The sequence below is a fragment of the Pocillopora damicornis genome, chromosome 2 (genome assembly GCF_964200805.1).
Source record: "Pocillopora damicornis chromosome 2, jaPocDami1.2, whole genome shotgun sequence".
NCBI classification, from domain to species: Eukaryota; Metazoa; Cnidaria; class Anthozoa; order Scleractinia; family Pocilloporidae; genus Pocillopora; species Pocillopora damicornis.
In genome coordinates, this window is record NC_142671.1 from 32,898,771 (window position 1) to 32,911,203 (window position 12,433).

Genomic DNA, 12,433 nt, shown 5'->3' on the forward strand with positions numbered 1-12,433 from the left:
TATACGGACAGTTTATATCTCTGGAGGAATTTGAACCTGTGTATATCCCCCTTCTCACTACTTACTTCTTTGCGGTGGAATGCCTGAATTTACCATCCCCTTTTTTCAAACTATTGTTCCGTTTTCCTAACATTAAAAAAACAAAGTAAAAAAATTACATATTTGATAAGGTACTTAACGCACTGTGGCAACTGCTTAACTTGATGAAACTGGTTAATGACACTCTAAATGTAAGAAAAACACAAATAAATAGATCATTGTAGGGTAATCCGCGAGGTAATGCTGGAGAAATAAACCGAATTGGCTGCTTTCGTTTTGTTTTGTTGGTTTGTTTGTTGTTGCTGTTTTATTTTACCGAGGTATTCCAAATAAATTCGCAACAAAATTCGTTTATTTGATGAAACGGCAAATAAAGGAAAAATGAATAAAAATAAGAACGAAAAAAATGCAACTTTTTTGCAAAATGTCGGCGAAACAAAGAGGATAGGATAATAAAGTGGAAGTAATTATTACATGAAAAACTGTTTTTGTGCCAAAGAAATTTGCATCGGGTATATTTAATGGCCTTCTCTTTTCTATCGAGACTCATCAAAATTCGCAACAGAACATTGCACTTTTTGCGAAACAAACCCAAAGCCAAATTAAAAACGGATAAAAGACCCGAAATACCCTGCTTTCGTGCTCGTGACATTTCAATTACCAGTTATCAAACACTTGTAATATTACACATAATAGATTCATGTCAAACTTTGGTATTTCTTAAGTGTTTGGTCTTTTTTATCTTTTGCTTGGCAATTTTCTTGAAAGAATTGCATAAGAATGTTAAAGCTCCCAAATGAGAATTACGTGAATCTATACTCCACTTGATGTTTTCATACTTATTGCCGTTCATTTTGGCCGCCACCTGTTATGCAAAATCTTAATTTATTGCGCCCAAATTTCGCTCATTTGCATTAAAAAAATTTCATCTCTTAGCCCTGTTTGGGGATAATTGATATTCTTTGATTTGACCACCAGTTCTAGTGGTAAGAAAGCCAACTGTGAAATTAAAAATTTACTTCATTTAGAGCTTGGCAATACCTAAGGAAGGTAATGAGACTCTGAACTGATCGATACGCAGGAGAGCTTAATAGACCTTAGAAGGTTCGTCCATCTCTACCACAGTAACACTGAATGAGTTGTCAAACAAACAAAGAATAGCGACCAATTTTCTAAAAAAAAAAAGGTTGGCTATACATTTTTAATAAATAAGGTAAGACAAGTTACCTTGATTTAGATCAGTATTCTCAATAGGTGCCGGTTCGATTTTTTCGGCTTCATCAAGTACTCCTTGAAACAAAAAGGTAAACAATGTCTTTCTTTTTATTTTAAACCAATGAACAATATTGTACCTTATTTCCCATTATCTCATTATTAGTGATTGTTTCAGAATCAAGTCAGACTATTTTGTTTTTCTTTATTTCAAATAATGACAATAACTGGAGACAAAATAACAAAGAAATTTTTCAAAACTTTTAAACCTAACAAAATTGTCTTAGAACACGAGATTTGTAGAATTTAGAACTAACGTAATGAACGATGAGGGTTGGATAACTATAATGATGTAAATGAACTGTGTTGATTTGTATGTACGAAAATATCCATCTGACCCAGATCCCTCCAGAAGTAGAAAAAAAAAACTACTATTAATACAACATATTGTGGAGTCTTGGCAATACAAGCTAACAGAACAGCAACGAAAACTTCAGCACGGAGCTTTTATCTACATAAAGATGACATTAGAGAAGAAACTTCAGCCTACCCTGTTGTGGATGACGAACATCAACATGAGCCAGTTCGATAACTACACCCTCGACTTCCCCTTGAAAAAAATAGTTAATAAAAAATATAGTCAGAGATTGTACTGTGTTGTCATTCACAGTTTTCATGTCCGTTCTGTGTTCACTAGAAGGAAAAAATGTCTTACCTCCCAAGCCGCCATGTTGTTCAATGTCTTCCATGCCCTGTGGGTTCCGTTGTTCTCCATCTCCTTGGCCTTTTTAAAGAAAGCAAAGAAAAAAATTGTGAACGAGCCAAGAAACAAATAAGTGATAGAACGAAGGATTTTTTGTGACGAACGCAGAACGAGATCTACAATTTCAAACTACTAAAAAGGTAATAGACAAGAAAGGTTGAGTGATCAAAATGATAATGATAAAATTCATTTGTGTGTATGAAAATATCCTAAAGTCATAGATCCTTCAGTTATAGAGGAACAGAGGCACAATATAAACTAACAGAATAGCATTGAAAACTTGACATTGAATTAGAAACTCTAGCCTTACCCTGCTGTGGATGATGCACACCAACACTCGCCAGTTCGATTTCTTCACCATCAATTTGTCCTTGAAAAGAGAAATTACACAGACTAACCCTGTGCCCTCGTTTGAACTTTGTATGATATGTTAACTGACATCTGAAAGGTTTTTACCTCCCTCGCCCCCATGTTCTCCATTTTCTTCCATTCCGTGCTGGTTAACTTGCTCTCCCTCTCCTCGACCTTTAATTTTAAAATTAAAAAAAAAAGAGAAAAAAAACAGGAGCATATAAAGAAGAGAGAAGACATAAAAAATATTTTAAGTCACAGATTTCCCTTTATTTCCCTCGTTTATAGTTTTCACGATATTTCTAGAAATACGGGTTAGGATTTACCTCCCTCACCGCCATGTTGTCCATTGTCTTCTCCCGGTTGGTTCGGTTGTTCCCCATCTCCTTGGCCTTTCAAAGAAGTCAACGAAGAAAAGTCAATGATCGAGTCAAGAAATATTTATTTCGTACAACTAATAAACTGACCAATAAAAGAACGATGAACCGAACGAGCGAGTAAATGATTAAATGAATGCCTCCATGCATGCATGAGTGAATTGATTTATGACTGAGTGACTGAATGAATAAATCAATAGATCAATAAACTTTGTTTGCAGCAATCTGTTGGTTTACATCGTTTTTCGGTTTATTTCTTATCAGGAGCTAATAATTATATCGCACCTTCCTGATCCCGACCACAGCAGGTGAAAACGGTCTTCAAGTAGTTCCAGACTTTTTCCATTTTGTTCTTCAGAATGCCCCTGACCTGGATACAAAATAATCGAGATTTCGCTCACTGCCTTGAGCTGAGCTCCGATGACAAAATAGAAACTGACGAATTTCTGTTGTCCAATGCTTTTGAAACATTGTCAGTGTCCATTGCAAGTGAACAGAGCAGTCTTGAGCAATATTATACACTGCTTATAGTCGGCTGAAAACCATTACCCTTGCTGTACCTAGCCATTATAAGTCTACTTACGGATTTTATTATCTTGACCACTTATAATGGACTAAAAGCGCATAACGCACCTGTTCTGTTGACAAGGTGTACAGGATAGGATTCAAGGCCGAGTTGATCGGAAGGGCAAATACAGCGATCCAGACAGCGAGGTCTCCTTGCGCTTTGTACGACTTCTCGATGATGGTCCTCATACCAATCACTATCACCGGCATCCAGCACGCACAATCACTCAGGATGATGAAGAACACCCGCCTTGCAAGAGCCGTTTCCTTCCTAAAGTTTGCTCTTCTGGCCTGGATCTCTCTTTCAGTACCCTGACGGGCCAGTCGCCGGCTAGACAAGTAAGACTTGACTAGTATCATGAGATAAGCACCCATGATGAACAAAAAAAAAGCAAAATTCAAAGCAAGAAAGATAGCAACAGAATACTCCCAACCTGCCGGCTTATCAGAAGTAAGCTGCAAGGGCAGACATACCACACTTCTACCATAGTAACTATGGTACCTGAATGGGTCTTCAAAATACTGAATACCAAACATAGGCAAAAAGGCCATAAGGAAGCCAACTGCCCATATGATGATGCACAGGATATGTGTTGCCTTTGGTTTCAGAGAAGCACCTTGGTAAGGAAACACAATATTTTTAAGCCGATCAGCAGATATCAGTGTCATCATCATAACCGAAACCTCACTTGACAGAAGGGAGATCGCTCCAATTATTTGACAAGACAAACCAGACCTCCACTGGAAGTCATGCAAGTAATACTCTCCTCTCCACAACAGATCTTTAGTGCCAAGAGAGATCAGGTAAATACCCATCAAACCATCGGACACTGCTAAGTGGAGCAACATGATGGACTGAACCACGTTCTTTTCTTTAAAGATCACTCGCCAAGTGACAACAAACACTGCACCAACCAGAGAAAATACTCCTATCACCCAGATACTCTTCCTTGGGGCAGAATTCTTAAACATGCTCTCACAGTTGGCAAAGTCGTCGTTGTACGTGAAAGCACAGTCAGCGTCCTCCTTGTGCATATGACAACACATCAGATTTGTGTCGAGACTCCTACAATTGTAAAATATCATCCACTGAAGTTATTTCATTAAAACTTCATAGAACTTGCTTTTAAGCTTATATCAGTAACTGATGATTGGAGTTATCCATTGACATATACAAAATTTTTGTTTTAAGAATCCAAGTCTTCAATTCTTTTTGCAAAAACTTGATTTCCCCAAAATGCGCAGATTTGCTCAAAAACTAATAATTTGCGAATGAATTTTATCAAAATCTTACACTCGTTGTATATCCTTCAACATATCGAAAAAACCATATGGAATCTCCCTCATCTTGTTATACTGCATATACCTGGAAATTAAATTAGGAGATTAAAATGCAGTGATGAAAAGCCGCAAAACTCCACAACAAAAATTAATCTTTCAAATAGGCTCTCTTAATCCCACAATGTCAACGAAGTCTTTCATTTAACTAATTTATTCATGTTTCTTTCGTGATCAGGTTCCCTCTAATCGCGAAGCGTCTTTTCCTGTTTCTAAACCACCTACAACTTACAATTCCTCTATTCTTGTACGAAGGGCAAATGCTCAGGCGTCCGCTTTTGAGGCTATTCAGGGTGGCCAATTTACATCACCAACTCACTTGATAATAATTAAACATTGGATAAGATTGGTCATGATATTATCATAATGCTGAAGTCTGAGTTATCTGCCGAAGCCGGAGGCTGAGGCATTTAAAGCAGACACGGGGTTTTGCAGCCCATGATATCATGGGAAAAGCGAAATCATTATCTGTTTTAATGTACATTTTTAAAAAACTCTGGGAAAGAAGACATTTCTCTCTGACTTTGCAAAAGTTTCAGGACGTTACACTGATGAGGGGCTTGGAAACTAGTCAGACTTTGAACTCCACATGATAACCCAATACCTGATGGATATATCGGTTATCATGTCAACTTCACACGCTTTTGTATATTGACTGTACGCTCTCAACCAATCAGAGTTTCGATGTAGAATGACACCAAATATCTTGAAATGCCCTGCGCAGACGCAGCACTAAAGTTTCTTTACAAACTTACTCCCACTCAGCAAATAATCAATCTGCTGTCAGGAAAGCATTTCCGGTGAGTTGCAGATAACGTAAGATTCTTTTACAATAAAAGCATCGATTTGAAGTGTTTTCATAATGTTTCAATTGTGAAATATTACACCTTAAGGTAATAAGGTCCGTTTCACAACTTGGTCATCACTTGATTAATTATAACACTCACAGAATTTTTAACTGTTTAATTTCTTTGAAGTTGTCGATGGAGACATGAGTCATTTCGTTTTCAACAATTTCTCTAACAAAAAGAAAGTAAAACTTAATCATATAGAGTAACAGGGAAGGTAAAATTTTTCGACATTGATGTGTAAATAATCATTTAAAGGTGAAATTAAATGCATTCAAATGTCATGATCGTTATAGGTTATTTCAAAGCTTATTACTCACTTGAAGAATTTCATAGACTACTTACATAATCAAAAGCTCTTTTAAGCCTTTAAAAATTCCTTGTGGGAAGTATCTGAGTTTGTTCCCCGATAGATAGCTGGTGAAGAAAGGAAACAAATGAAATGAATGTTGGACATAATAGATTAAAGAACGGGACATTTGTAATCGTTTTCATAGGAATCAAAGGGATCATGAGAATGCTCACTAACGTTTTGCAATATTATTACGAGACATTTTTGGAGAAAGATAATTGATGGGCTGGGAATCAGGAGATTTCTTTGAAGGCGTATCGTCAGGCATGAATTGCAAAATTTCCAAGGATGTATAACAAAATAAACTTGGTACTGAAAAGCCACTCGCGTGATGTATCGTTAGCATCAAGAAAAAGGTCCTACATAGACCCTCATCATGACTCAAAATCAGAAATTCCAGGAAATGAAAGGATGTCTTAAAAACATGAAAAGGTTGATCGGAGTAGACATTATTCCGCTTGCGGTAATGAACAAATTCAGCAATCAGGCCAAAATATGTTACCTGCACGATAATATATTTTTACTTTTGATAGATGCCTAGATTCAAAACTTGTGGAATACATAAATGTTAACGTACTACTCACAGGTCAAACAGCTTTACCAGTCCCCGAAACTGTTGAGGATGCAGCTCCTTTATCTCATTCTTTTCAATTTTTCTGTTGAATTGCAAATCACGGATATGTTCTTGGCCAGTTTTCTTTTAATTTAAACGTTGAATGTTATATCAGAGGTCGGTACTTAGAGTACCTTTTGAGTGAGTGTCCAAAAGCAAGAGCCGGTCGGGAGTAATCACAATAGCCAATCAAAGCAAAGGGAGGCTAAGGAACCAGTGTACATTAAAAGTACAAACAATTCAAGCACAAAGCCTCACGCGTCGGAAAATGCGAGTTATAAAGTGACGTTTGGATTTTGGTTTGGTGCCCGATTGGTTGATAGGGTGGCACAGGTTTTTAGATTGATCAGAGAGGGAATAAAGTAAAACGAGAGCAATCTTCGATTTATTTTGGCAATTTATTAAATCAACTGAATGAATTTGTCTTTGACCTCAATAGCTCCAGAATTATCGAATTCAAAAGCAATTCTTAGAAAGGCCCCCTAAACAACTTCATCTTCGTACTTTACATTGGGTATCTTTTGAGATGTGCTGCATATGTTTTCGTTTTCTTTTTTTTTTTATCCCCAAAATTCATCATTCCATCAGTCGATCAATCGACTATAAATTAACAAGAGAGGATAATCCTCCTTTACAATTATTCAGTCATTCAAACCATTTTTCACTACTCACAATGTCTTTAGCTTGGTTAGGCTAGCAAATACCGTTGGCGGTAAATCTCTTATTTGGTTTTTTGATAAAAGCCTGCAACAGTTAAACACACACTACCTTTAACTGCAAAGCAGAACTGGTTTCCCGTAGATAATGATGGCAACCGATAAGATCCAAATAACGATATGCTTACATATCTGTGTAATATAAATATGCCTGTTTTGCATTCATTCAGTGAGACACGTTTTAATGAACAGTTTTAATTAGATCAATTCGAAGGACATTTGGAGTGATAACATTTAATGAAAACTCGATTTTAAGTTCAAAACCTCTATTTTTGTGTATGTGCGTTGAAATTCAGACAGAAACGCGGAAAGTTTTGCCGCTCGACAAATTTTAGAGAGAAAATTTATTTTCTCGTCGTGCTTTTAATTTTCTTTTATTTGTTTTTCTTGTTGACTTACAGTTTTTTGATATTTGCCAGATTGCTGAAGATTTCTTGAGGGAGATCCTCGATTTCATTATTAGACAGATCCCTGAAAGTTTCAAGGTAAAATGCATTAGTCTTTCAAAAAAAAATAACGCCATCCGAAATGTAAATCCTACAAAAAGTGAAATAGTGGGAAAACACTCCGAATTCTTTCGCTGCGTTTCACGGGCACTTGTAGCATGCTATGTTGCTGTAACATGATTATAATTATGATGAAAGTGCACCAAGCTACTGTGGATAGTTTTCATGCTTTTTACTCAAGTAACACCAACTGATGGGAGAGAAATGATGTAGAGTAGTGCAACCCAATACTAATGAGGAGCGCCCACTGGTCAGAACCCGAGACCAGTGAATTTCGACGCTATAATCTTTCGGTAAACCTGCCTTTTATGATGTACAATCGTCTTTGGATTGCCATGTTGCAATTGATTGTGACATGGTCACTTGCACTTTTATCATCTCTGATATAAGGAACAGAAAATCAATAAAGAGCCAACACTTTTATAAACACATTGTATTGTGTTGACTAAACTCACAGGTCGTTCAGTTCAGTCAAATCTTTGAAAACTTGTTTGTGCGGCGTTTCAATTCTGTTGTCTTGCAGCCATCTGAATAAAAGTTGGAATGATGCGACACTCCTTTTTATTTAGTTAAATTTGTAATTGCATCGTCTAATTTGGGTGTGTTTCCAATACTTAATATATTAGTATTACATAATACTGATCAACATCTTGACCTTTTTTTAAGTTGATTTTTGATAGCTTTCGATAATTTTTGAAGCTGGCAACCTCGTTTTCCTATGGTGTTTCGTTTGTGCAACACTGCTGTTATTAATTGATTTAGTGTTTGGAACAACCATCTTGTGCATTAACTCGCTCATTCATCTAATAAGAATGCATATAAATGCAAATGAGCCTTTCTGACCTTCGCCACAAGTTCACTATCAATAGAAGTTTTGATCAAAAGTGGAGCGAGGATGGCTTATTTGCATAATTCAAATGAGTTAGAATCACGCCCGCCATTATGAAAGAAGACTTCATCGTAGCGTATGGCCATCTTTGGCGATACACTTTCATGCTTTCCCTCCTTACTCAAAAACATATAATTCTCCACCTTCATTGCAGAGGTTCCGCTTGTTTTAAAAAATAATTTTAGCTACTATATATTGAAAGTATTGAAAGTTTCCTTTCCTAAACTTACAGGCGCGTCAATGCTGTTAAACCGTCAAACAAACCCTTCTGTATCTTTTCCAGGTTGTTGTTGTTGAGTTGTCTGTATAAGCAGAAGAGTTAAAAAAAGTGCTACAATTACTCTAATTTGAATCAGTTGAAATAAAATTATTTGAACCGATTGCCTGCCTAAAGCTTATAATTTAGGAATTAACAAGTACTCAGTGAACTCGAAAATAGTTCAAGTTCAGTTCATTCGACTTCAATACCACCCTTGTTTAAATTTTACTGCATGACACATTTGGCTTGGCCTTTGGAGCACCTGATGGCTTCTTGTCTCTCCTTAGATTTAGTCATTCATCTTTTCAATCAGTCACTGATTGTGGGCGTTTGCAATCGGTTTATATGCTATGCAGATATTTAGGGTTCAAGGATCTGCTTGATGAAAATGGATTATCTGCATTAAAATGTGTGTTGTGCCACTTGCCAATAGTTCATATAGAGGACCACTTTCACTTACAGCCACTGCAGCTTCACTGATTGGGAAAACAAATCGTCAGGGAACTTCTTGATCTTGTTACCGTTTAAAAACCTATGCGTGTTGAAAACTTTGTCTTACCATTAAATGGGGAGGTATTTAAATCCCATTCTCTTTGACTAAGGCACTGGTCTAAGAAGGAACCAGCTTACGAGAACCAAGAACTCTTCCCTACATTTGCAAAAGGTTGCATACTGGCTACGCGCATTAAAATAAAACACGTTAACCAGAGAAAAGGGGGGGGGGGGGTAGAAATGGGATTTACAGAACGAGTAGCACCGACAATTAAACTGAAAGGATTCTTTTATGAGTATATTTACTTTTGTTAACTCTGTGCATCCACAAACAATCCCTTCTCTTGGTTGATTTCGCCCTCTATAAGCTCGAGCACTGTCTTACGAGTTAAATATTTTTTTGTTTAATTTAATTTTTTTGTCTTATTTTAAGGTTTGACGTATAGCTTTTTAATTAGCTGCGTCAATCAGAGAATAGTAACCTGCAACAGTATATTGAGAGAGAAACCTTTCCCTGCTAAGGTTATGCGTCAAACCTTAAAATGAGACAAAAAAATTAAATTAAACAAAAAAATATTTAACTCGTAAGACAGTGCTGACTTCGCCCTCTATAAGCTCGAGCACTGTCTTACAAGTTAAAAATTTTTCTCTGATTGACGCAGTTGATTAAAAAGCTAGCTACTTATGAATGTATCAAAACGCGTAGTGATAGACTCTATCAATTGCAATAAATAAGAATCGATGGTATCGAATATGGACCTATGAATGTGTTACTTACAGCTTAGTCAACTCGGTGTTTTTATTGAAGACTCCTGGCGGTAGCTCCTCTATCTGATTGGTATCCAAGCCCCTGTAAGAATATTTTTTCTGGATTTGAATTTAAAGTCTTTTGTCTGGTGATCTGTTGCTGTTAAGCAATTTGATATATTCCTCTCTTGGATTTACATTTTCTATGTGCCGTTTCCTTGTCATAATCTTTACATGTTTATATAAAATAGTGATATAAATAAGTGGATTAGCTTATCACATGATTTCGAGTGCAATTTGGTATAAATCAACACGAGTAAATGTTTCAAAGGCTAGCCAAAAATAAATGGGTCTCCAGGTTCCGTTTAAATTTGTTCAAACATCTTGAAGGAGTAATGGTCCTTAAATGCAAAGAGTGCCTTAGAGACTAGGCAGCTGCTCGGCCGCTTGCCTTCACGTTGCTGCCGGGGTGTTCGGGGTGTTTCTCCAGGAAGTTGCTTCGAACTTCTAAACTCTCTGTTGTGACACATCGAACGTTTGCTTACTTTCTCGGTTAGGTATAGCTTAGTTGCAGTAACCAGTACACTAAGGCTGTCACGCTCGTAATATTCCGCTTACTTCTTACGAACTGTCGCGATTTTTATTTTCAGGACCTAGTTTTGTACTCTTCAATCCTTTTTTTATTTGCTTCATTGCGTGTTTTCATTCTTTCACTTTCTCCAGCATTTTTTTTTCTTTTGCTCCCGCGACTTTTCTGTCAATCAATTTAATCCCAACTTTCTTCCTTCAATCTCAACCAAAATTGCACGTAACGAATTTCAATTGCCACTTTATTATAGCTATTTTGGAATCACAGAATTCAGTCGCTCAAAGACAGGATTTTTATTCTGAAAAAAAATCTTACTGATCCAGTTATGAGCTGGTTTGCAAAAAGTTGCAAAAGTTGTCTTTCATTTTCTTGTTACCAGAGTTGTCGAGCTCTTGCCCCAAGAGCTTGCCTTAAACTTTTAAAACCTCTCTCAAGAACCATTTCGCGTTTTTATTTTATCCCTGTTAGGTATCCGTCGACAGCAGTAATCATTACACGAAAGTTATCATTCTCGTAATCTCCTTCTGTCTTTCATATGAAATGTAGCGTCAAACTCCTCGAGAAGGCCGTTACTCTGGGGCTCCGGTTCATACTTTCGTATCTATTTTTGGAAGCCAGACTTTTAGTCAATTGTTTTCCCTTTTTTGGGGTATATTTGCTTTTAGTTGCAAGAGTTGTCTTTCATTTTCTTCTAATTTTGTTCGTTTCTTAAACCAAGCCTTGAAATAGAATTGGTAGTTATTTTTTTTATAAAATTTCCCAGAAGCTGGAAAAAAAAATGGTGCAATTTCGTAAATAAATCGCACCGATAAGAGCCAACCAGATTGCAAGGATAAAAAAGCACTTAACTCCCCGGGGACCAAAGATATGAAAAAAAAAAGCTTGCTTGGAAAAATTTAAAGGAAAAGTTAAAATCCTGTTAAGTTAAAGAAGATCGATATACAAGCTTCTTGACTTACAGAATCTTTAGCTTCTCTAATGGAGTAAATAAATCAGCACGCAACTTCTTAATCTTGTTTTGCTAAGCCATCTACAAAACAAGTGTTTATTAATTATCAGTTTAATAAATAATCACAGTTATAGAACAAGATACGGCAACCTTAAGATATTATATCAGGAAAATTAGCGTTTTCATTCAAACTGATAGAGCGTGAAGACGAAACGCTATAAACAGTTTATTACGGAAGCCGAAAAGGGACAATCTAAAAAATAATATTGTGCAAATCCGAAAAAATATTCAGAATCAATATCTCATAGGCAAATCGCTTTTAAAAGTTTGTCAAATCGAAAAAGCAATTTCAAATCCTGGTTTAATTCATAAATCCACAAATAAATTTCAAGAAAGTCGAAAGTAGTCTACAACCCAAGAATCTCTCCTTAGTCCAAAAATTTCGCAAATCGAGAAAAATATTTTGTCACTAGACATTTGTGCTCGGCCGTGGGCACAAATAACATTAACACCATTAACTGAAAGAAGAAGTGAGGAGGGAGAAAAGGCTTTGCCAACCATGTCATTATCGCAGTACACTACAAGTAAAAGCGAAGAACGAAGAGGCTTTGGCAAGCCGCACAATGGATTGAAATGGAAAGGCAAAAACACAACAGCGGATTCAAAAAAGACTGTAGACAATAGGGTTGTGATAGATCAAGGCATGATAAGCGAAGATGAAGACTGCAAACTGGTTGTACAGATGGGAAGTAAAGAGGCTTTAAATGTTAGGAAAGACGAGGAGGCCGCAAAACTATGCAAGGATGCTGTTAAGAAGCATTCCGAT

General features: G+C 36.6%; 2 protein-coding genes across 2 annotated transcripts in view; one reads left to right on the forward strand and one right to left on the reverse strand.

The window, feature by feature from the left end:
- LOC149050925 (G protein-coupled receptor GRL101-like) overlaps positions 1–6,497 on the reverse strand; it is a 94,595-nt gene extending 88,098 nt beyond the window's left edge. The window contains exons 1-8 of the mRNA XM_089197933.1: positions 6,432–6,497; positions 5,841–5,912; positions 5,595–5,666; positions 4,604–4,675; positions 3,376–4,375; positions 3,028–3,112; positions 2,692–2,757; positions 2,471–2,539 (exon numbers count right to left, since the gene is read on the reverse strand). Of these exons, the coding sequence (XP_089054059.1) occupies positions 2,471–2,539; positions 2,692–2,757; positions 3,028–3,112; positions 3,376–4,375; positions 4,604–4,675; positions 5,595–5,647 (1,345 nt within the window). The 5' untranslated portion in view covers positions 5,648–5,666; positions 5,841–5,912; positions 6,432–6,497. The remainder of the gene's footprint in view (positions 1–2,470; positions 2,540–2,691; positions 2,758–3,027; positions 3,113–3,375; positions 4,376–4,603; positions 4,676–5,594; positions 5,667–5,840; positions 5,913–6,431) is intronic.
- Positions 1–12,433, forward strand: part of LOC149050919 (uncharacterized) — a 218,824-nt gene that overhangs the window by 167,054 nt on the left and 39,337 nt on the right. The window lies entirely within an intron of this gene.